Source organism: Bacillus rossius, chromosome 1 (assembly GCF_032445375.1).
Source record: "Bacillus rossius redtenbacheri isolate Brsri chromosome 1, Brsri_v3, whole genome shotgun sequence".
NCBI classification, from domain to species: Eukaryota; Metazoa; Arthropoda; class Insecta; order Phasmatodea; family Bacillidae; genus Bacillus; species Bacillus rossius.
Window position 1 is genome coordinate 152,048,315 of NC_086330.1, and position 27,102 is coordinate 152,075,416.

Below are 27,102 nucleotides of genomic sequence, written 5' to 3' on the forward strand. Positions count from 1 at the left end.
GCGGAAGAGGCCTAACGAGCCAAACGTTAGAAGAAATGAGAGATTAGATCTTCTCGCTGGTGAGCCAAAGGTCCTTGGTTCAATTCTCGACCGGGTCAGGGGAATTTTTTCACTTGCTGAAAGTTTTTTTCCTAGCTCAGGATTAGGTGATGTATTGTCACGTTACCTCCATACTGCGGAAGATAATGGCGAACCACTGCACAATCCCCTCTGCCGTGCGGCAGCCTAATGTGCGTCGCTGCTTCCTCGCCAGTGGCGTGGCGAGAGGGGAGGGGAGGACTCTCGAATACTTCCCGAGGGTTAAAAAAAAACTAATAGAAAATTGAGATCCTACCCGCCACCGCATACGACACCATTATTGTGTCTCTAATACACTTAACAACTGGTGGCAGAATGTGAAACTATGCTATTTATTCCCTCGAGGTCCGTGATTTGGCCAAAATTGTACTAGAAATATTCCTTGTATATACTGGGCGGTACCCACTAATGTTTCAGACGGAAATTATGGATTATTGATTGTATATTTCCTAACATCTGTGGTGTCCGGCCCAGAATGAATGAATTGAATAATGTAAATTAACCTTACTCGAATTCAAACTGAAAATACTCCTTAGTGTAACTATTTATCCGTGGTAAATAAAAGTATGTGGTATCGGTGACAAATGGCAGTGTATTATTTAAGTGTCTCTGTATCGTTGACATAACATTCATATCACATATTTGATACACAGAATTAGTAAAATTACACTATGGTATAATTAAAATTATTTTCTAATCTCAGATGATTGGAATTCTTACAGGGGTTTTGTTCCTCATCAATCTAAGTGCAAAGTCGTAATCATGTTGCAAACTTAATATTTATGCAAAGATGTAAATCAATTACTTCAGGTTAACATAAATTAATATTGTCTCTACTTTAAAGTTCAACTCCTGTTGAAAGTTACAACGAACCAAAATAAATTATGTATGTATTATGAGTGTGTGCCGTCTAGTGATCAGTCGGTGAGCGAACCTCTGGGTTTCAGTGAAAGCCATACTACACCAAAGTAAGCGTCTTAATCAATAGTTTCTGACTCCAAAATGAATTCCAATCATGTACTACGTCTAAAACTATGTAATACTGGGATCCCGGTAAAATATCTGATAATTAAATTAACCAAGTTAACATGTATGAAGAATAGTTGTTACAATTTTTGTTTAAACTTTCAATGCTTTAAGTATCTTTGAAGAAATGTTTTTTTTTTTTTTTTTTTTTAATGTGGATAGAACTCTTGAACGTAAACGACGAAAGTTTCTACAGCGACGGGACGGGACTGGTACGAACCAACCTCGGATTCAGCAAACCACATCAAGGAAAAGAGGCCATCCTCGGTGATCACCGCACAGCGCGATCAGCGGACAAGGACATCCATCACTCTAGGACCTGGTAGAAGTAGTCCTCTGGGCACTCCTCTCGAACGGTCTCCTGGGCTGGTATTCGGATTGGCTCACGGATCGTCCTTCTCTGGAATCTTCATCGTCGATTGGAAATGTTCCTCCACCTTCCTTCAGTCAGTCATGGTTTAGCAGGACAGTAGTACAGAAGTAGACTCGAGCTTCAACTCTTCATTGAATTTTTAGATTAGTCTTTAGCAGGTCAATTTGCGATTATCCTTCAACATTACTTATTCATGGTACGGTCTTTTATACACGTCGATAATGGATCAGCTCTCGTTGAAAGTATATGGTAATTCTTTGTAAATTATTTTATCTAAATCCAATTAATTCCTTACAAATATCTATAAATCTTCTTCAATTTTCAGTAATTCAGCTTGACTTATTTTAAATGGTCATATTTCTCGTAGTAGCTATTCGTAGAATTCAACTTAAAACGTGATTACGGCCGAACATTCTAAAGAACCTTTTTTCTTTTGTCTTGTTAATAACCACCGCGATTCTCTCAATTTTGACAAAATGCAGAGAAAATAAAAAAAACAAATAATTTTAAATTTATGACCAAAGATAAAATTATAATCATAGACAAAGCAAAATTCTATTAAAATCACACACAATTGCATAGAATAAACGAACCATAATTAAACCGATGAAAATGTTAAACGTGAATAAAATAAATAAACTGATTTCTATAAAGTATAGAAATTACCTTTATAGAATTGCCCCTTCCTAGAAATGTTCATTGTGGGCAGTTTGTTTTTTAATAACCAGCAGAATGACATTTCTAATATAACACTAAATAAATGTTCATTCACTCAAAGTTCTCCGTGTCCTTTCACTTGGTTATTCTATTCTGGCATTTGATCATTAACTACAAACAACTAACCATATGTTTACAATAATAAATTAAACACCTGTTAGAGTACAACAAAAAAAAATATAATGAATGCTGTGTCAACGTGACGTATGATTAAACTCATAGGTGTGAAACTGTCAAGATAATCATGTTAAAATGGGCTGGTGATATTCCCTAAGCTGGGTAATGTTGTAGTGTCCTACAATCTGCCTGGTGTTAATGTCGGACAGTTCATAACAGTTGTTTCTAATAACTTTTGTCACCACATATGGTCCATCAAACAATAAAAATAATTTTCGGGTTACATATTTCCAGAATTGGCTGATTGGGTTAGTCCTTTTTAGTACGAAGTCTCCGCAAACGAACGTATTTTTTTCTGAAAGCTTCTGATGCCTTCTCCTGAGATCTGCAGCGGATGTCAGCTTAGCCTTAACTAACTCCTCAGTTTCCCTTCTTATTTCTTCCAGCTCTTGCTGTTCCTCTTCCGCAATATCAAGTTTTAGCTTAGGTATCAAAGTATCTGGTATCGGGTAAGATTTTCTATGAAACGGCTCGCCTGGTTTCACACATATGCTAGCCTGGTACAAGTTGTTTAGGCCGGGTTTATCCGAAAATACTTTCTGAAAATTCTTTAAAACTTGAAACAGTCCAATTTTCTCGTTATTATTAATTAAAGTGACTCCACTCACTGCATTACGCAAGTCTTCCTCGGTAGCATCAAGATTGGTCAGAGTAGTATTGCATATCGTTGTATAAGGATTTACTTCTCTAATAAGGGAAACGCATTTGTCTGTAACTTCCCATTTTTCTGGAGTAGTCGGGTTTTCCAAATTATTCATAGCCGTAATCATCCATCCTCCGAAATCCAATATAACTTTATATGTAGTAAGAAAATCGATTCCTAGTATAATCGGTTTTGCCAAACCTTTTACTATTAAGATAGGCACGCGTTTTACGTTACCTAATCCTTCGATCTCTAATAAGGTTTGTCGATTGATTATGGGACTAGCCCTGGACGTTACTCCTAAAATCTTAATACTCGGAACGGGCATACGAGGTAGTTTAATTCCTGTGCTTTCAATCATGGAGACACAATCTTCACTAATACATGAAATTTCTGCTCCGCTGTCCAACAAAACAGGTGACTTGACTCCATTTATGATAAGTGTGATTTCAGGACACAATGCCTCTTTAGCGTAACCGGTTTCTACGCAGGGTTCGCTGAGTAGAAAATCTCGTTCGTTTTCTTTGAAAATCACAGCATTGATCCGTTTTGTGACTAAAGTGTTCGTTGGAATTTCCGATGAATATTCGTTGTGGTTATTAGCCCCTTCCACATTCTCATTAGGGAGCGGTGATAGGAGCTGTGGTACACCCTCCCTGACTAGTTTCCCGTTTGATTAGTGAATCCTTTTATTTTGTCAGGTAACCATGTGGTTGTTATCTGACCAGAACTCTTGGCCGTGTTTTGCGCCTGATTTCCTCCTAGGCTAAAGCTCGCACAATCATTCGTTTGGTTAGACGACCATTTCCTATTTCCATTTTCGTTGCTTGGAGAAATAAGGTTGGCATTCTCCCCTCGCGAAACCTCGTGTTCGGTGTTCCTCATGCTCGTTATTACTTTTCCCGATGGACAAAAGGTTTGGGCTTCTACGCGATATTGACCGCGTGACGTGTTTCGATCACACGCGCAGTGTTCAACTACCTGGTCTGTATTTACTTTCTGATTCGAGATCTAAACGGCCCCTTCCTGTGGTCGGCTAAAGTGTTGTCCTTGGTCGTAATTATCTCGTTGTCTTTGATTACCGTTTGAATAGTTCGGTCTATTCCAGTAATTGTAATTACGGCGTCGACCCCGGTATCCTTTATAATACCACTGATTTCTGGATGGTTCTACGTTCAATGTATTCACGCGCGATGGTTTTTGTACATTCTCCTGCTCACCACTTTTATTTCGCCAATTTTGATACAATGGCGGAGATTGATTAGTGTGTTTACGTTCGAACACCTCCTTGTTTGAGTTCGCCCTATCAAGCTTTTCGAGTCGGTCATAGTTAAGTAGTTGTTCTTTGAAATCAACTATTCCGTTGTAATTACGTCCAGTTAACTGTAACTGATACCTAACAGGTAACTGAGATAGTATCATCGCTATAAATTCTTCATCTTCCATGTTACAGTCTAGATAACGTGTTCTCTCATACATGTTGCTTATGTGGGCTTCTAGGTTTTGAAATCTCCTAGGTTCAAACTTTTCAGAATGTAACTGAATACGCAAATTACTTTGTATTCTGGTACTCCAGAATTGTTGTAGAAATGACTTGCGGAAAGAACTATAATCAGTGACCGAATCTTTGAGTAGTTCCCACCAATAGTATGCGGTGTCTTTCAAACAATGACTAATGTTTTTCAGCCTATCCGTTTCCGATAACCTGAATATATTACAGTACTCCTCGTATTGGTTGAGAAATTTCCTGGGGTTCTCTGTACTCTTTCCGGCATACATAGGAATGTTGTCCAACCATTTCCTAGCGGAATGGTGTAGTGTTAACATGGGATCAGTAACTAATGGAAAATCGTTACTAATATTCGTGGTCGGTTCTGCGCTTATTCCAGTGGAACTAGCTACACTAATATTTTCCCTTGTGTTGTTATTCTTCTCATTTGTGACTGCTTGTTTCGTTGTGCACAACGCAGTGTGTTGTCTGACCTCTCTCTCTATTTCCTCCACGCGTATGTCTACTCGGTTTACTTTCCCTTCTAAATCCTTTTGTAATTGATTAATATTTTCCTTCAAAACCGGTACTGTGTTTTCTAATGACTCAATACGTTCATGAACAACAGTAAAATTTTGCTCCATTGTTTGTTGTGTTTGTGTAATATCTGTTCGAAGTTGTTCTGTTTCGGCAGCCAAACTGTTTAACGCCTTATTCAGAATTCGTGCAATATTATCTAGTCTCTCAGTATTCTCCTGTTTCTCGCGTTCGCGCTCCCGTTTCTCCTCCTGTTCCTTGCGTTCGCGCTCCCGTTTCTCCTCCTGTTCCTTGCGTTCGCGCGCCTGTTTCTCCTCCTGTTCCTTGCGTTCGCGCTCCTGTTTCTCCTCCTGTATAAATCTGAACATCTGTTCTAGCGTAACAGTTTGATGTTCCTTTACTGTTCGAGTCGCTTCCTCATCCTGTTGCAATTGACGATTGATCGGGGAATTCGCATCGTGACGAAGTTCTGGGACTGTCTCTGCTTCCATTTCTCCTACCTCTGACATTCTCTCAGAAACTATTTCCTACTGTATATTACTACTATCTCCGTGTGTACTTCCTCTGAGGAAATATGGATCTCGATTTCCCTCAACTGACATGACCTAGGATTCAAAATTTCCTTCTCCCCTACTATTTATGTTTTCAATGTCTCTGTGTAGTATTCGGTTGCTTCCACCGAAATACGGCCCCACGTTGGGCGCCATAATCTGGGCGGTACCCACTAATGTTTCAGACGGAAATTATGGATTATTGATTGTATATTTCCTAACATCTGTGGTGTCCGGCCCAGAATGAATGAATTGAATAATGTAAATTAACCTTACTCGAATTCAAACTGAAAATACTCCTTAGTGTAACTATTTATCCGTGGTAAATAAAAGTATGTGGTATCGGTGACAAATGGCAGTGTATTATTTAAGTGTCTCTGTATCGTTGACATAACATTCATATCACATATTTGATACACAGAATTAGTAAAATTACACTATGGTATAATTAAAATTATTTTCTAATCTCAGATGATTGGAATTCTTACAGGGGTTTTGTTCCTCATCAATCTAAGTGCAAAGTCGTAATCATGTTGCAAACTTAATATTTATGCAAAGATGTAAATCAATTACTTCAGGTTAACATAAATTAATATTGTCTCTACTTTAAAGTTCAACTCCTGTTGAAAGTTACAACGAACCAAAATAAATTATGTATGTATTATGAGTGTGTGCCGTCTAGTGATCAGTCGGTGAGCGAACCTCTGGGTTTCAGTGAAAGCCATACTACACCAGAGTAAGCGTCTTAATCAATAGTTTCTGACTCCAAAATGAATTCCAATCATGTACTACGTCTAAAACTATGTAATACTGGGATCCCGGTAAAATATCTGATAATTAAATTAACCAAGTTAACATGTATGAAGAATAGTTGTTACAATTTTTGTTTAAACTTTCAATGCTTTAAGTATCTTTGAAGAAATAATGTTTTTTTTTTTTTTTTTTTTTTTAATGTGGATAGAACTCTTGAACGTAAACGACGAAAGTTTCTACAGCGACGGGACGGGACTGGTACGAACCAACCTCGGATTCAGCAAACCACATCAAGGAAAAGAGGCCATCCTCGGTGATCACCGCACAGCGCGATCAGCGGACAAGGACATCCATCACTCTAGGACCTGGTAGAAGTAGTCCTCTGGGCACTCCTCTCGAACGGTCTCCTGGGCTGGTATTCGGATTGGCTCACGGATCGTCCTTCTCTGGAATCTTCATCGTCGATTGGAAATGTTCCTCCACCTTCCTTCAGTCAGTCATGGTTTAGCAGGACAGTAGTACAGAAGTAGACTCGAGCTTCAACTCTTCATTGAATTTTTAGATTAGTCTTTAGCAGGTCAATTTGCGATTATCCTTCAACATTACTTATTCATGGTACGGTCTTTTATACACGTCGATAATGGATCAGCTCTCGTTGAAAGTATATGGTAATTCTTTGTAAATTATTTTATCTAAATCCAATTAATTCCTTACAAATATCTATAAATCTTCTTCAATTTTCAGTAATTCAGCTTGACTTATTTTAAATGGTCATATTTCTCGTAGTAGCTATTCGTAGAATCCAACTTAAAACGTGATTACGGCCGAACATTCTAAAGAACCTTTTTTATTTTGTCTTGTTAATAACCACCGCGATTCTCTCAATTTTGACAAAATGCAGAGAAAATAAAAAAACAAATAATTTTAAATTTATGACCAAAGATAAAATCATAATCATAGACAAAGCAAAATACTATTCAAATCACACACAATTGCATAGATTAAACGAACCATAATTAAACTGATGAAAATGTTAAACGTGAATAAAATAAATAAACTGATTTCTATAAAGTATAGAAATTACCTTTATAATACTATGACCATTCAAGGACAATAAATTTTAATATTGTTGTAGTTACGACTTTTATAATGCTTCACAGTAGTTGGACCCCTCCTAAATTACTTTATAAAATAACTCCCTTTACCACAACATAAATTCGTTTCGAATACGAACCACTGAAATATTTTGCTACAAAAATATTTGTTTGTCGCTTATATTTGAATAAAAAAAAGCTTGCTTTTTCATTAAAAATCTTGCAACAATTTTAAATGCTGAAGTTAGCTATTGTTATTTTAAAGTAACGTTTTGTGTTGCAAGCAAAATTATTGTAATTACAAAAATCATTAATGTTCAAATAATCTAAACATTTCAAAGAAAAAATTAATAGGAATTATCATATCACCATTGATTTAATATTAGACATATATGATCTGAAACCAAATATTTGTTTGGATTTGTTTTTGTTAGAAGAGGGCCCAGCCGGCCAAATTAGGGCACATCCGGGCAAAAGAGGGCACGTCGGGGAAAAAGATTGAACGTCCGGGTAAAAAAGGACACGTCCGGGAAAAAGGAGCAGGTACGGGAAAAAGGGGCAGGTCCGGTAAAAAGAGGGCAGTTCCGGGCAAGAGAGGTCCAAGCTGGGCCAAAGTGGGTGTATCCAGTTAAGTGGGTGTATCCAGTTAGGTGTGTGTATCCAGTTAAGTGTGTGTATCCAGTTAAGTGTGTGTATCCAGTTAAGTGTGTATCCCGTTAAAGTGGGTCTAACCAGTTAAAGTGGGTCTAACCAGTTAAAGTGGGTATATATATTTAAAGTGGGTCTATCCATTTATAAGTGGGTCTATCTGGGTAAAATAGGACAAAGGACATCTGGTAACACTTATCATAAAAGCGATGCGTTGTGTGTTGCAGGCTGGATCCCAGCGGCACGGAGAGGGGCCCCGGGGGGCGGGATGCCGGGTCGTCCCAGCAGCGCCCGCGCCTTCAGCCGCCCCCCGGCTTGCAGCGCTGCAGGTCCGACATCGACCTGCACGAGATGGCCGGCCTCCGAGGTGAGGCCACACACTGCTCAACACAGGGCGAGGCTCTCTTAGACACACATGAACACCATTAATACATTAACAAAATAACTACCGCCAGATGATTAGCTAGAAAATATCTTGTCCAATCGTATATTGTGGTTGGTGGTTCAAGAATTGTTAATGGTCGGAGAACCAGTACCCTTTAGCCATTACTCGGATTATTCTGCTGTGATTCATGAGCACATCGAGAAAATCCACCGGCCCGCGGCAACCCCCACAATGTTTCCCACTCGTGGAATAATTTCGGATTCGTGCCCGCCGAGAACCGAGTCTGGATCACCTTGGTGGAAACCAGTGATCCGACAAATCAACCACCTTAAGCTCGGTCTCGCATGGAAAGTTTATCATTTCATTTTTATGGCATTACTTTGTTTAAGGGCGGTTTTTTCTATAACAAATAAATTTTTGATTATAGATATTCACTTAAATGCCTGTATAATGAGTGTAGAAAGTCACGCAAGTGTTAGTAATTAATACATTATACAGTAATAGCCCTTATATAATAGTAATGACGATACAATGAAAACATCAACATGGCGTGGTTCACACTAAGTCAGTAGTTTAGTGTAATGGTGAGTAATAAAGTTTACTCACAGTGTGTGAACACAACTGCTTGGTCGAATGGTTTAGTAAAATGTTGAGTGAGGAAAGGGAATGAACGACGACATTTTAACAGAGTTCATTAGCGAATAGCATCATTCATTGAGACATCTTTCTCTTCGGCATTATTGTTCGTAAGAGTGACGAAACAATGCTCACATTGACCACCTTATACATAGAAAAAAAAGTATGGAATATGAAATCTGCTATTTATAACAAGTTAGTAAGGGCAACTGCAATTGCAGAAATTTAATCGGCTATGGGAATATCAGGGATTGTTGAAAAAGAGATTAAATTATATATATATATATATATTCATTTTGGTAAAGGAAAATTAGTCCCAAATCGACCAAAAAACAAAATTTGTACATTCATGAAACTTTGATCATATCTTCGTTTTCGTAACTAAAATCGAGATCTGGGGCGTTCGCCCAAATTTACGGGGGACAACTGTCCCCCAGGGGTTTTGAACTTGGCGTGGAAGATGTGCAAAATAGTTTGCACAAAGCAGTTCGAGCGAGGTATCGTTTATTATAAGTTTGCTTGTTTCTAAAGCGAATGAGACCACTCCCATTATATGATTTATGATTGATATTAGGCAAATAATAAAGATTTGCCACTGAACAATATTATTTTGGCATAAATAAATAATTGGTAGCACCTACATATATTGCGAAATGGAAGTTGTGTTTTACAGAGAATTTTGGTGAAATTTTAAGTTGGGAAAGGAATTATATCGAAACCCTCTAAAGTAGGGTCTTTCGAGTAGGTAGGAACGTCCTTGGGACGTTGGGATTCCCCTCTGTTCTTTTGCTTTCCCTCTCCCATTTAGTCCAGTCACTCACGACATAAAAGGGGCCTTTCGCTACAAAAGGTCAAGGAAAGTTATAATTTGGTAGGTATGTGCAGTTTGGTTTCCTAATTAATATTCTGAGTTTGTGACCGCCACTCGCGCCGCCATATTAAAAAAAGTGGTACCGAAAACCAGTTTCTCGAGAATATATTCTCTCCAGCATCACCTATGTCAAAAATAGCTACTACAGAAATTTTTTCTATCAGACGAATAGTTTGAGCGAGTCACAGCGGAGTCAAGCTCAGAAAATTTCTGTAAGCATTGGCGACGCCGGAGATGAAAGAATTAACTGTTACGATTCTCGTGAAATTGGTATTCTGGCGATTTCCAAAATAATTGGTAACAACTTCGGCGCCGTGAAGTTCAAGCGTTCAGATTAAGTGGTTCCTGTTACAGTTATCATCAGCAATATCAAAATTAAAGACGTAATTTCCATTGATCCGCTATTGTTGTATCAAAGAATGTGTGTTGCTAAGCATTCAGACGAAGAGCTGCAGGAATACCTTCAGTTATAACTGGCCAATTCTCTTTAGCTCTGTTTAGCAAAAAGAGAATGCGCAATAGCAAAATCTTCATTCTAAGAAGCTTTTACGCCTGTTCCAGGCGATATTGAATTTGGAAATAGCATTTATGTCATAGATGGTGGATATCGGCTACATAGTCACATGGCAGTGTTGCGAATCGTTTGCACCGATCTGCACAAAATACGTACAGTACGTGCAAAGGCATTATTATTCTAATGCAGTCGTTTTTGACGGGTATTCAATTGACGCAGCTACCACAAGTATAACGAGTGCAGAAATACTTTGCCATTCAAATAAACAAACTTCCACTGACGTACATTTCGACGAGTTGATGGTTCCAACTGGTGAAATTGTCCTGGTTCTTTGGTTACTTTGGGTGGTGTTAACAGTTTGGTTACGTATTTGGCCGCAATAAGCATGGGATTGTTATAGCGTGAATGTATGCGAATGGTTAGGGGAAAAGTACATGTTTCTTAAAGGGAGATTTCGGCGAAAGACTGCCCATTGCACTATTACTATGGTGCAAGTTTCGGAAAATTTTTATATACTTTTTTGTTTCATGGTCCATAAATAGACCCGAAAACCCTCGTTAACTAATATATATATATAAAGTTTTTTTTATGGCTATGATAACTGCCGTGATTTTGCACAAATCGCTTCCAAACTTATACATAAAATATGGTATTGGAAAATTTCGGTCGAATTCGTCAATTGGCTCAATCCCACAAAAGGGGTACAAATGGTGGGTTTAAAAATAGAAAAATCGCTAGAAATCCTATATAAGATAAATATCGCATCTGTTTAAACGTATTATATCTCGTAGGAGTAATGCCAAAAACTTATGCCTAAATACATTTTTTATACGACCAAACATAATTAATTACAAGGGGTGGGAAAAACAGGAATTGGACAAATATTCCACAATTCCCTTAGTAGGCACACTATCAAATCAGTTGGAATTGTTCTTAAAATGTCCAATTTTTATTAAATCCTTTTTAAAACAATTTTTGTTAGTCAAACCAATGCTGCAGGGTTAAAAAAAGGCGTACAATAAAAAATATCTTTCCATACCATAATTACTATTATTAAATCAGTTCTTATTAATTATAAAATCTTAAAATATTATCTACAACTTTCGTTGAAATATTTTTATAAGACTAAACATTACCGCAAGGGATGTAAAAACCAGGGTTGAAAGACCAATAATTACATAACTCTTTTAGTAAGCACAATGTTAAATCCGTTCAAATAGTTTGTAAACCTCATAGTATATAAAACTTTTGTCTGAAATAAGTTTTGATACAACCAAAGATTGCTGCAAAAGGGTGGAAAAAATATAGTTTAAGGACAAAACTCCCTTGTTAGGTAATATATAAAATCTCTAACAATTAACTGCAAAATTTTTTAAAAATATCAAAAACTATGGGTAGAAACATATTTAAGAGGATCCTTTACTGCCAGGGGTTAAAAAGAAACGAGGATTGAAATAAAAATATTAATAAAACTTCCGAACCGTGTACACTATTGAATCCGTTCTAAAAATTTAAATTTTTTTATCAATATTGTCTACATTTTTGTTTAAAGTAAATTTGTATGTAACTAATTATACATGCAAGGGGGTAAATATAACAAGGATGAAAGTCAAAAAACAATTAAAAATTTTGAAAAAACCCACGATGAATGTAAATATAATCGTAAAAGGATTAAATAAAATTTCTAAAAAACTCCCAACTAAAAGGAAGTAAGTAATAAAATATATAATTAAAAAAAATTTAAATGGTTGATTTGTCGAGAAGTCTGTCATAACTAATTATGACTTTTCTTAGTGCTTCCTACCTTTATGTACCTTTTGTTTTGTCGTAGAGATAGGCACAGCAATGATATCAAGTATAGGTACTACACATATTCACCTACCTATTAATATAATGACAAACAAACCCAAGAAAATACGCCGGAACTGCCCCGGAATGACCTAAAATTTTGCAGTTTTATGAGTTTGTGACTGATTGAAATTGTGTCTCTACAAGACATCTAAATTATTGCTTTAATGAATGGTAGATTATAAATAAATATTTTTTAGAAATTTTACATGTGAACGGTTAATCCAAAACACAATTTGATGTCTATAGTACATGCCAAAAATTAGCCTTTAAGATTGTAGAAACAATTAAAAAAAAAGGGGGTTGTCTGTAAAGTCGGTTTACGGACGATAATTTTACGTGATAACGTCATAAGAAAACATTGATGAAAAATTGCATACTTTTTAATTTTCAAATATTATTTACAGTTTTTGCAACTTTTATTTAACTAATTTGTTTAAATATAATGACAAACAGTTAGTTATAGAAATAAACTTAAATCAAATCAATGTCAATCAATTGTTAATTTGAAATGACGAAATTGGACAAATAAATCAATTTTTTTAAATTGCTGCTTTAAAAAAGCCCGCCTTAACCTGTTTGATATTATAGAATATTTTCTCGCACGGTGGTTGGCCGGTTCTTGCACGCTCGGCTCAGGCGGAACGTGAGAATGAGTCATGCTTTTTCGTGAGTGCAGCCGGCGTTCATCGATTTATAAGACGTTATCACGTCAAAAATACTTGTTTGGCAGAAAACAACTTTTAATAAACTATTAGATATGGTTATATTATGTATTTATTTAAAATCATGATCATATAACGAAATAACAGAAGCAAAATAATTTAGGCTACTACCTCCTAAATTCAGCGAGGAAGGTTATTTTTTAAAATGAAGTGTAGTGTTTGGCTATTTGCATCGGGGGGACGCGAGAACAGACACTTCCAATTCGATGGGGCGAGTGTTATTTGCGCTGCGGCCGCCGACGAGAATAGCTGGGCCGGGCGTCGCGCCATGGCGGCGCAGCTGAGCGTGGATCGACGGCCGACGTTAGTCGTTCCCCTCTGCGCGCGTCGACGCAGACACAAACCCACGTGTTCTCGAGTCGTCCGTGTTGCAAATATACTTACCATACGAAACTCAGGCACGAAAAAAATCAACGTGAGGATTCTTTTGAGATAATGCCGAGCGTGATAAATAAGCTGACACACAAAACAGTCACTATTTGAATACAAACACATCTGGATGCAAATCACACACGTACTTCCTGCGCCCGCCACTGGAAGTCGCTGCCTGAATCGTAAAAGTTGCTGCCATCATCAAGCTCGGATAGCAATTAGCAGCACGAAACAACACGAAATGTTAAACTATTAGAAACGGCTCCGATAAAAGCCCCGCCTTGGACCTGATTTTCCACGATGAATTTTATTAAAATACTGCCCATCCTGTTCAAATTCACTAAAAAGAAGAAGTTGTTATTTTAAGTACGTATTATTTTAATTACTTGTGTAAATCAGTATTGTTAAAAAATGTTATATGAGTACTGTTTTAGCTGTGTAACTATTTTTTTTTTTTTGCTGGTGTAATGCTTTTCACGATTCAGTTTGGCAGGGTAATTTTTGTCACGTATTATTTGATTAACTATATCACACAACGTATTATAATTATGAGCCTACGAGCGTGTAGTAATTGTTGAGTCCAGCAAAGAATAAACTAGTTTTAAAAAAATTAACAAATCCCGTGCGTAGAATAATAATTGTTTTTTATTTTCACTTTGTGGCAATATGGTTATAATATACAGAATTACTGTGAGGAAGATCCGTGCCGTTTAGTTTTCGTGTCGCGGAGCAGCGGACATGTTACTTATTTTTCATTCATTCGACGGCAGAACATTATCAATGCCTATGAATGCATTGCAGTATGTCTATGTAGCCTGTTGGCAAAAACTGTTGCACTATAACTCAATGATAAGGTGATATTTGCAGAACTACAAAATTTGACTAGAAAAATTCTCTATCACATCTAATCTATACCTAGTAGCTATACAATTCAATTAAAAACTGATTTATTATAATCAATCCTAGCTTTAATATTTACTGAAAATTTTCTAATTGGTTTAAGTATTTCAACATTAAGTAATATGTATAGTAAATTAATCAATATTGATTGATCAATAATGATTGATATCCTGACCTGTTTGAAATAAATTAAATAATTCTATTTGAAACAAAGTCATAATAATTACAAAAACGTTAGGATTCTTAAATACTTTAAAAAGAAATGAAAGTCAAAATTCCCGAGCTGTGTTATCTTGTTATTAAATAGTATAAATGGTTTTCTGAATAATACTGAGTAATATTATAAATATGGTTTAGAATAAAATTCATCAAATTTGAACTACTTTTTAAATTTTGTATAAATTGTAGTTAGAATATTTTTCGTGCCATAGTTGGAATCCTGAAAAATTTAATATAACATTTTATGGTGTGATTATTTGAACAGTGAGTAATATTTATTGTTAACTAATCATTATTGATTGATCAATAATTTTTTATATCCTGAGCAGTTATTTTGAAATGAGTAATAATTTTGTTAATTCATGTTTATTTATAAAATGGTCTTCTTTCTCTCTTTTTCTCTCGCTGCCGTTTTACCCCTTACGATATACTTACGAGTCGAGGTTTGAATGGCCAAATAATTTTTATTTCTATCACATGTACTGGGTTACACGTGCTCTTTTTTTTTTGTTTCAAATATTGAACGGACGTTTTCAAAATCTAGTATAATGGCTGACGCATCTTACAGCTTTGCTTGGCAGAGTTTCCATGCAGTCAGCTATTTTTATGTTAAATTACATGAGTATTTTTGGTCTTTGCTTGGTCCGTTTTTCAATTGCGATGCGGTTGCCTCGAGTCAAGGTGACGTAATTCTGCGCATCCAATTTTTCTTGTATCTAGGACCCCAGTCTTGAAGGACCGAGAAACGCAGCACTTTGCAGACTGTCCCTGGTTCAAAAAGGTTTCTGCCACATTTTCTACGTCAAATTGCAACATTCAAGGTGGTATTCCAAGATGTTCGGGTAAGGTAGCGAATAAGCACTGGCTTTTGGGACACAACCGTAACCTAACTGGCGGGCCTTGTTCCAGAACGTTTTCAAACCGAATCCCAGTAAGGGAACAAACCGGCAAACGTTTTAATAAACCGCGAGGCTGGAAAATGGTTCCAGCTCTTTTTAGCGGGCATTTTGCATCCATAGATCCTAGTGATAGCAGCACCATCCTACAAAAATTGAACCATGCTTATAATTTTCTAAAGTACATTTAAGTTGCGATCACTTTTTTTTATGGCCGTTAAAGGGTACAAAATGCATTCCATGATAGTTTCGCTACCATAAAGTTTCATTTGGCACACCAATACGTTTGGTACATTCCCCATTGTTCACGAAATTGAATAGGGTATTTATATATATATATATATATATATATATATATATACACACACACACACACACACACACACACACACACACACACACACACACTTTAATGACGAAATACGCATGTCCGCCATCTGGACGGATAGGACACGAATATGACACCTAAATTCGTTCTCTAAAAATATGGTACTGGCTGTGTCCTATGGTGCACTAGAAATACGGTTAGGGTGAATTTTTAGCATATTCAACACCTAAACCCTCATTTAGGTGGTTTGGAACGCCGGTGTCAATAACTTTAAACAAAATGAAGTGTAATTTTAGCATGGATGTGTGGAACAGACGTTCCTGACAGTTCCGATGGCAGCTCGGTAGCCAGTGACAGCCTCGTGCGCGTGTCGCCTCCAGTGCGTGGTCGGCGGCGCCTGAGGGTCGTGTCCCTGGCGCGGGCTCCAGATGGTAGCCGTTGCACGTGACGCGCGAGGCGTCCAGCCTTTCGAGAGCAGGCGCCGACCTGCGCCAGTTACAAACAGCTGCAGCGCAAACATCAGTTGCGATAGTTTACATCTTAACCGCGAATAGTTAGCTAGTTAGCTTGTTTCCGGGAGTTTTCTTCATAAGAAGATAAATTACTCCCAATCCAAACTTTGGAAATAATGTTGTTTAACCTGAATGTATTTCGTTTAAATTCTCCCTGCCTAAATACGTAAGCCGACACAAAACTCTCTCTCTCTCTCTCTCTCTCTCTCTCTCTCTCTCTATATATATATATATATATATATATATATATATATAAGGTACCTTGACCAAATAAGGCCCGGGTCCAAATAAGGCCCGTCATTGAGTTTACTAGGATAGCAAAGAGGTTTTCACCGGACGAGACATGCAGCGGACAGCCTCTGGTATCTAGCGGTCAGCGCAGGTACTACTTGTTGGGACGCGAACTGTTCGCCATTTTACACGCATTAAGCTGGGTTTACGATTGATTTCCTTAAAGGTGGGTTTACGATTGAAAATTATGAATTAAGACTTAGTCGTGTACTTACCATATGACTCTATGTAAACTAGTGGAATGGTTTATGATTGTCGTGTGTGAATTTTGACGGGTCGTGTGCGAACCATATGCTGACTTAAGACTTAACAGAAATGGTTATATTTTATATTTTTCGTTAAGACTTAAGGGAAGCGACCAATCACAACAAACCGGAACCTTTCAAAGGAAGTTGTCTTATTATTGGACCGAGCGAGGCAGTATTTTTGGTTAGAATTCGTATATTTGTCATTTGTAATCATCATCCATTTAGAAAAATAGATATCCCATTTGTCATTTGTAATCATCATCCATTTCGAAAAATAGATATCCCATTTGTTAATAACCTATTTCAAACCTGCTTCTCCGTTTCGAACAATTGCCGAAAATGTGTTTTGTGCTGTGATTGGTTAGAATTAACGACTTCTATGTCAATCATAAACTGGAAAATGTAGTTTTGACTTAATCGTGTGCTCGATGTTAAGTTATAATTCTTAAGGAAATCAATCGTAAACCCAGCTTAAGAATTATAACTTAACATCGAGCACACGATTAAGTCAAAACTACATTTTCCAGTTTATGATTGACATAGAAGTCGTTAATTCTAACCAATCACAGCACAAAACACATGTTCGGCAATTGTTCGAAACGGAGAAGCAGGTTTGAAATAGGTTATTGACAAATGGGATATCTATTTTTCGAAATGGATGATGATTACAAATGACAAATATACGAATTCTAACCAAAAATACTGCCTCGCTCGGTCCAATAATAAGACATAACTTCCGGTTGAAAGGTTCCGGGTTGTTGTGATTGGTCGCTTCCCTTAAGTCTTAACGAAAAATATAAAATATAACCATTTCTGTTAAGTCTTAAGTCATCATATGGTTCGCACACGACCCGTCAAAATTCACACACGACAATCATAAACCATTCCACTAGTTTACATAGAGTCATATGGTAAGTACACGACTAAGTCTTAAGTCTTAATTCATAATTTTCAATCGTAAACCCACCTTTAGAGACCAGCAAGGCATTCGTAGTGGCTGTGGTTACTAATTTCGACGAATCGTGAAAAACGACTTCACATTAAGGTAATGTAACTGACACAAAGTATCTGAATACCATTTTAAAGCCCGTAGTTTACAGAATATGTTAGTATGGTTATATATTATGAACTCTTGTTGTGTATTAAACTGTGAGTAAAACACTTAAAGAAAGTGTGTGTTTGCGACAAACTCCAAATAAGGCCCACACTGGAGAACCAAATAAGGCCCGCGGGCCTTATTTGGAACATCTGTTTTCTGAAATTTTTATCTCATTGTTGCAGCACTAAAGCTTTAGGTAAAACACTAAAACAATTATTTATTGTAGAATAAATATTTTAAAAACCTTCTTAAAAGGTTAAATTAAAAACTATTTTGTAAAAAATATTTTCAAAAAAAAATATTTTCAAAAAAAATTTGCGAAATTCAAACCACAAGGTAACAGTTTGCTTATCTTTGATGGTGCATCATCACACTTGGACATAGGCATTGTGGAAGCTGCTGAAGCCTACGGAATCACACTATTCTGCTTACCAAGCAACACAACACATGAGCTGCAGCATTTTGATAAATCTGTTTTCGGTCCTTATGAAACATTTTGGGATGATGAAGTGTTACTACATTGATCAAAGCAGACAAATTTTCAAGACCGCACAATAACCGAAAGGATTTTTGGGAAAATATTTAGTAAGGTTTGGACCAAAGCTGCTACGCCCAGTAATGTAACAAGTGGGTTTTCTGCAACTGTCATTTACCCATTTGACCCTACTGTTATCCACGAGAGTGCTTTCGCTCCTTCAGAACTTACCAGAATAGAAAACCCAGATGAAACAGCACAAGGATCAGTCTGCAGCCCCAGTTCACCCACAAGAGAGCAAGCATGGGCAGGTAAAAGAGAAAACTCGAAAAATAGCTGACAAACTAAGGTATGTAGAAGACTCATCGTCGGGAACAAGTGATTCAAGTGACTCTTCTCTTGTATCCTGTGATGGCACAGAACTTAGTCTAAACATTTCATTCAAAGATATCCTACGGACACCTTAGGTGATGAAAAAGAATGACGTAAATCGAAAAAAATCGCTTAACTACAAATCTGTTGAGGTAACGAAGACATTATTTCAAGACAAAATGAAGACTCAGAATGATCAAAATCAAGGCAACAAGCCAGGCAATGCTGCACCAGGAAGTTCCAATGTTAAAAGCAGTAAAAAAAAACACTCTGAACCTGCCAAACAAAAACATCTTGCTATTGGATCGAGTGATACGTAGAAGAAAGGAAAAGAAGCCTGGTATTGTTTCATTTGGACAGAGGACAGGATTGCTGACACGAGACTGTGTGTAAAAGTGTAGCCACTATGTTCATGAAGAATGTGTGGGGCTTATTGCTAATGACAAAATACCAAATTGCATTTGCCCAGTTTGTGCTTGTAAGGCTACTTAGTTTCACAGACATATTGTGTACCTACATGTTCATTTTCAGCTGTGACTTTTCTTTAAAATTTCTGGTTTGTGATTCGAGTGCGAACTATTAGTATTTACATGTTCAGCTGTAGGAATTTTAATATTAATCAATAGAGGTTATAAAATGTTAGAATGTAATTAAAATTATCTGAATGTGGACTACCATCATTGCACCTTGTAATGTATAGATAATTTCATTACACTTTATTGTTATTTGACTTCAATTGGCAGTTATTTAAACATGGGCCTTATTTGGTACTGCTGCTGGGCCTTATTCGGAACAGGTGTTCCTAATATGGCCCTTTGCATCATTTTTGGATAATGCCATTTGGTACTTACAACTAGCTTACTTTTGGTACTTCTGATCATATATTATCGAAGTATACATGTTTAAGAAGGCTGCTGTCCAACTTTCATAATTTTTGCTATCTTCATACTATTTTTTTTTAATTTTATAATTAAGGGGGGCCTTATTTGGCTAACTTACCTTATATATATGTATATATATATATATATATATATATATATATAGGGTAGTTCCGGGAGAGATGGATCATGTTTTTTTTCATATATTATTCTGAATATTTGTGTTCAACGACATATATTATTAGTCCAAATGAAGCGCAGTGAAGTTTCCTTTACGTTTTGGGACATAAATTTGTTGAATCTGAATATTTTGTATAACTTTAACCCTTTAAAAAAAAGGTTGCATGGTCCATCTATCCCACAGTCCTATGGGTGAGATGGTCCACATGGTATGGGATAGATGGACCAGGAATTATAAAATTTTATTAGAAAATCATAGTTTGCTAAATACAAAATTTAACTTTTTAAACTTTTTTAATACAATAAAGGCATTGCTAGGGACAGTAACAAAATATTAAATATGATTTTAAAACAATAGTAAAAATATTATTTTAGTAACAAATTTCAGCTGAAAAGAAAAACTGCATTAAAAATTACAGTTTACTATCAATCAAACTAAAATCTAAATATTAAAATATTATGTTTCCAAATGAAATATTCACTCTGCCCTAAGCCTTCCTTTTAGTAATTTTTTCCCACATTCGTGACACACATTTTCATATTGACTGCAGCCTTCATGAAGCCAATAATGACACATTACACACTGAAACCACTCGTCGCACTTTTGTGTTTCGTTATAATCTTCTCCGCAACCAACACATTCATTTTCATTCCACTCTTCTGGTAGACCATCCTCACTTTCATCATTTAGAACTGGAGGGTCTTCACTTTCCGATGAATGAGACAGACTTGAATTTCCTTTATTTCTTCTTCCTCTTCTCGTAGAAAAATTGATTTTCCTCTTCTTTTGCATGATGTGTCCTCCTGATGTGAAATTTGGCCTGTTTTTGTTCTCTTTTTGTTTTTGTTCTTTTACTTTTTTGCATTTTTCTCGTTCCACTCTTTTGTTCAATTTCTTTTCTTGCTCTTCTTTTCGTGTTTTTTTCTTCTCCTTTAACACTGCTAGGTTTTCAGGAGAGTTGAGAATTTTGGCTAGATGTGCTGGTTTACCACTTCGTCGTACTAATTTAGCTTTCGTTACCAAGGGCACTGGAGAAATATCACATAACATTTTACTGGGTGTTAAGTCTTTCGACGAAATGTTTTGTGGTATCTTTTCACGTGTAGCAACATTGAATCTTTTTACGTAAGCTGTCTCACTATCGGAAATCCCAAGGGACGGTGAAATGTTCTCTGTTGAGGTCCCTGGAAGAGAAGTTTGAGAAGTCACAGGCAAATAGGAGAGGTTCTCTGTCAAAGATCCTGGAAGAGAACTTTGAGAAGTTGGAACTTGGAAAGACGAAAAATTCTCTCCTGAATTTACTACAAAACATGTTCTAGAACTAATGACACTTTGTTCAGTCGGCGTATCAACATGTTCAGTCCCATCTGAAGTTAGGTTCTGCCCATTGGTGTTTGTAAGAAAAGCATATTCTGGGATTACATTAGGGTTGAAAGGCATAATTCCAGTAGCTCTAAATGCAGAGATGCCATTTTCAACTGATGCTGACTTGTTCCAGGCAGCACTCAGCATTTCTCCGAACTGTAGCCTTGTTAGTTTTCTTGAAGGATTGTTTGCCATGAAGTTGTTGCATGCCTTAAAGTAGTATGACTTCAGAGACTTAAAAAATACCCGGTCTAATGGTTGGAGCCAATGTGTTGTGTGGCTTGGGAGACTCAACAAAATTATTCCGTTGCTCTCTGCAAATTCAAGCATTTCTGTGTTGCTAGTGTGTGATGTATTGCCATCCACTATTAGTAGAACATGTCCTTGTGGTTTTCTTGGGGTGAAATGGTTTCGAAGCCAATCAAAAAAAAATTCAGAATTTACATAGGCTGATTTTTGTGACATCTTAACCACAGATCCCGGAGGCATTCCATCTGTGTACTCGTCTTTAGAGTTCTTGCCCTTGAAAATACAATATGACGGAATAAATGAACCTTCTCCATTCACACATGCCAGAATTGATATGGTTTCACCCTTTTCACCTGATGTGATCAAAGATATATTTCGAGAACCTTTTTCTGCGATAACTTCTCCAGGCTTATTGTTTAGTGGCAGACCTGTTTCGTCCATATTGAATATATGCCCGGGCTTACCAATCAAGTGGTATTCTGACATTAACTCTTGAAGCAAATCAAAATACTCCATCACAGAAACTTTATTCATTCCCAAAGCTCTAGCTACTGACACTCCTTCAGCTTTTCTGACAGTGAGATCTGAATGCCGAGATAAAAATGATTTTAGCCAGTCGTATCCTGCCATTTGTTTTTCTCTGTCAAATTTGTGGCTAAGATCCAAGCGTTCTGCCAAGTGAAAGACCATTGATCGAACACTGTTTCTTGTTGTTGCAAATCCATGCTTTTGAAGTTTTTTAATGTGCTCAGCCATTTTTCTTTCATTTTCTTCACCTAATATAGATGAGGGACCAAGACTTCTCTTCGTGACATTATTGGATCGCAGTCTTCGTTTTAGCATTGTTTTGGGTATACCAAAATTTCTGGCAGCCTCATTTACACCCATCAGCTTTTTACCAACAGCATCAACCGCTCTATGTAGACTCTCCTCTGTCCATAGGCCTCGAGTTGAAATGCCTTTACGCTGGTAAAAAGTTGGCATTTTCCTGGGGGGAAAACGACCCAATAAATTAATTACTATAGTCTACTGATAAAATTAGTAAAAACAGCATGTCTCATGGTTTTAAGAACACTTAGTTAAAAAAAATACATTATTTAAATTATCACATAAGGGTTTATTAGTGTACAATTTCCGAAGCAATGCGCCTAGCTGCTGTAACAATATTAAGGAAAACAAACCACGGTATCCTAAGTATCACAAGTATCTATATCTGTGTGTATAATTTTCTGACAAACGTGTTAAATTACTGTATTCATTGTTATTATAATTAAAAGAGTAAAATGTTTGCCGGAGAATCAAAAGTGTATTTTTTTTTTCAAAATAAGTTATGAATTATTAAAATAGCATATATTTAATTGTTATTTTGATTTTATGTATATAGGCCAGTTATTTTATATACAAAAATTTTCTGCCGCAACAGGCTTCAACAATAATTTTAATATCTTTATCTACCGATTATTTGATTTAGGCTACTCTTCCTTCAAAATACCCTGTTCACACTACACGTATACGAGTATACCATGTACACAACTAAAATAAGTGGTCCGTCTATCCCTAAATGTGTCTGGTCCATCTATCCCAAAACTATGGGAGAGATGGACCAGTCAAAAACTACGATATTCTTTGGAAAACAAAGCTCCACGTAAGCTTACAGTAAAGCAGAAAGTTAAAATATACCCTTAACAATGTGAATATAATAAAATCATGCATTAAAATAGTCAACACATTAAAAGAACTAAATGCATTAAAAAGTTTTTCACCTACCTCGTTACAATAGGCACGTTTTACTTGTAAACTGGGTTACAAAACATTCTAAAAACTTAATTACAACAATTACGCGTCCACCATCATCGAACAAACTGGGTACAGCTGCATTCTAGCGGCTGGTTTATGAACTATTAGCAGTGGTCCGTCTCTCCCGGTGGTCCATCTCTTCCGGAACTACCCTATATATATATATATATATATATATATATATATATATATATATATATATATATATATATATATATATATATATAACAATGTTTTGTCGTAGACGTAATGATGAAGTTTGACCGTACTCCCAAAATGAATCATTGAAAGGATGGAACAAACAGTGTGTGAAAAGCAACTTCAAGGATAATACTATTTCCATTGCAGTTAAAATTACTTATTTTTTAAATATATGTTATGGTTGATTGATACACGTCACGCACACCTTACACAATCTCTACAACTCCTTGCTGAAAGTTGTTCTGTAAAAATAAATTATCTTGTTTTACATTGAGTTTACTTAAGTTAGAGTTATTTCACACCTACATATTAGTTAATTTGTAACATGTTTTAACTACGCAACATATAACTGAGCCTTAATATAATTTGGGTTGTTGGAGAGAGATATACCTTGTATTAGGGATTTAGGCACGTTTTATTTAAAATTTTGTTATCTTAAATATTTTTGAAAATATATTTTTTTTCTTTTCTTTTTCTCTCATCTTATTTTCTTTACGGCCAGGCCCTCAGCCTCTGTTCTCAGAGGCGAGCTGATTCTCTTTCCCAGCCTCATGCTAGGCTAGCATTCTGGCTAATATTTCTCCCGCCTTCAGGCACGTCGGGGCCGGTAACTTTATTTCTTCGCGTGACTACCTTTTGCCTACAGCAGCTTGTGAAGCAGTGCTGAGCCCTGCTAACTCTGTCACGAATCGGTTTAAAGTTCACTAGCAGCAAGACACGACAGGAGGATCCCGTGGGCCTTGTGTCCCACAGACCATGCATTTTTTGAAGCCATCCTCCTCCTGCTCACCCACCACTTTCTTCTCAGAAGTGTGGCTAGGAGCGACGACCGCACGGGTACGTTAACCGAAGTCAAGGCCATCTCAGGCTTGACAGCCGCAGTTATGATCCTGGACTTTAGCGACACCTAGCGACGGCTGTGGTAACTAATGCCACTTGTGAGGCGTCGGCAGCGCCGACACTACCGCGCTCGCGCGGAGGTAACGACAACCTCTCTCCCCTCCTTATGTCTCAGGCCGCTAGGTGGCACCACTGGTTACTCCATGACCCCCTAGCTTGACACACTCGTCGGTCACTAGTCGATTTATTAGTACTTCTTCTCGCCACCAAAAGATAGCGCCTCAGTCGCGCAGTCACTCCAGTAAGATCTAATATTTTTATGCCGGACACCTTCGGGTGGACTCGGTAATTTTCGGCTCAGAGCCTACCCCCCTCCCATTCTCTAGAGACCCCGCGCTTATGATATTCTGGTGATATCCCGCTCTGGACTTACTTCGGTGCGCGCCTCCTGACTGACTGGTACCGTTTGTATCTGCGATCTTCGGCGAATCATCGACATCGTATATTATGTAGTCTTTTCAGACTAGAGGGATGGAGTCCCTAGCTAAAATTATTAACCGGTCAGTAGTTTAGTTAATAGTTGAGAAACTTAGTATTTTTATATAAATTATTTTCTAATTAATCATGATGACTTCCGTGGCTACCGCGAAACGTGGTTCGAGTCTTCGGAGACGAGACACCCTCTCCTGAGCGCCAGGACCAACACCCTGTTTTGGTAAGTCTTGACGTCATTCCCCCCCTTTAATTTCCCTCTATTGGCCTTTTGAGCCATTTAAGTATACTGTCTGGAAACAGGTCTAATTCTTTGGAATTTGGACTTCTGTTTCAGACAGGGTTCCAAGTTTGGGGCAACCAAAATCCTCTGCCAGAACCTCTGGAGTCGGTTCCTGCGCAGAATCCACCATCTTTAGGCCTACTACCTCGATCACCGTCTACCTACAGCCCCGGGTGATACCCGCATAATTCTATCTTTTTATTCACGAACTCAAAAATAGTGTAACCCCAGTTAAGACAGCGGACAGTAAAAAGCAGTTTCAGGAGAAGAAATTTATATTGTGTTTTGCAAGGAATATATGTACAACCTTTAAAGTTACCAATTTTAATTTCATTCTTGTTTTTAAATATTTTAATTTTTGTTATACATTCAGGGCCGGCCCTATCGTATATAACATTAAGGAATATCATATAATAAGTGTAATTGTGAGTTATGTAAATAAGATCACTTATCAATGAAAAACAGACTTTACTAAGGAAAATTTAATCTATAAAAAAGAAAGAACAATGATTAATAAAATAAGGAAGTCTATAGACGTAACAGTTGTTTTTATTTATTTAATATATAATAACGATCCTTGTACTCCCAAGTATTTGTAGGGAGTCCCTAAATTTTCTTTGTTTACTCCTAGTGTCGCCTCTGTTGTTGACTTTTATAGTTATTAATTGAGGGCCCCAGTAATCAAAGCTTCCAAATCTTTTTACCTTATTATTTAATTATTCTTTAAGACACTTGGGGTATTACAACCTAGAACATCAGCTTCGCAAACAAGACTAATTTGCTTAGGTATGACCTGCTATAGAGCATCCCACTCTTAGATTGCAGTATGAAAGTAAATGGGCGCATTCTCTCTCTCTCTAACACACGCCGATTGCCGTTAGCACTGTCCTTGTTTCTTCGTGCGTTGTTGCCAAATATCAAACGAAATTTAAAATTTTAATTTTTGGACCAAGCTTTTTTTCATATTGTATAGAATCAAAATACGCATCAGGCAATGCTTATTTTGAATACTTAACAATATTTTAAGTGTCCGAAAAAATTAAAAAACATAACTTATTCGCTGCGAACTGTTTTGAAGTATTCCGATATGTTTCACATTAAAAAAAAAACAACCTACATGTGTATTTCATTCGGATATTTTTTTTATTAGTAAATTAATGCCTTAGGACGCCACCGAACAAATGTTAAGACAAAAACTGTACAGGTTTCACTTAAATAATTTTTTTAATATATTGAAATGCATTTTCTCACAAACTGACACATCAAAAAGTTGACCCGCGGAAAATTTTTTTTCTATTAAAGATAGATGGGGGACGAAAGCGAGAAAAATGTGTTCACAATGAATTGAATTAGTTTTTAAAAGCAGCGCCATCTCAATTGCTTCTACAGTTTCCGTTGAAATAGCTGTTAAAGATGTGTCTTATCAGTAGAAGAGCGCGCGCTGCCGTCGTAAGAGGAAACAGGGCCGTGTGTTTAGATAAGTGGGGTTCTGTCCTACAAGCAATTTCAAATACATGGCTTCCTTAGTCAACAAAAAATATTATAATCGATTCTTGAACATAATATTTAAAATGTATGAAATAAATACGAAGGAATTTAATAGCGATCATGGTACAAAATTTTGAATTATTTTTCTATCCTTCTCACCAAGCATCTTATCAAACATTGTTTTAGACAAAGTTTTGGAAAATAATTATGATATTATTACAAACAATTTAAACAGATTTGATAATGTGTCTACTAAGGCAGTTACGTTTTTTTGTCCGGTGAAAATTTTTTTCGAACCCATGCAGTTATGGCTGGTCGTATCAAAAATGTATTTAGAAAACATTTTTCGGCATTAGGTAATCCGAGTTATTATACGTTAAAACGGATTCGATATTATTCATATTATGGGAGTTGTTGCGATTTTTCTGTTTTTCAAAAAATCTTCCCCATTTCGAACCAATTGTTCGGATTTTTCCCATAACTTACTCGACCGAGAATTTCCATTACTGTATTTTATTTATCATTTTGGACATGACTTGTCCAAAAATACG

General features: G+C 36.7%; 1 protein-coding gene across 1 annotated transcript in view; it reads left to right on the forward strand.

Annotated features, from left to right (window-relative positions):
* LOC134546296 (GRAM domain-containing protein 2B-like) overlaps nt 1-27,102 on the forward strand; it is a 365,293-nt gene that overhangs the window by 40,555 nt on the left and 297,636 nt on the right. The window contains exon 2 of the mRNA XM_063389016.1: nt 8,314-8,453. Within this exon, the coding sequence (XP_063245086.1) occupies nt 8,438-8,453 (16 nt within the window). The 5' untranslated portion in view covers nt 8,314-8,437. The remainder of the gene's footprint in view (nt 1-8,313; nt 8,454-27,102) is intronic.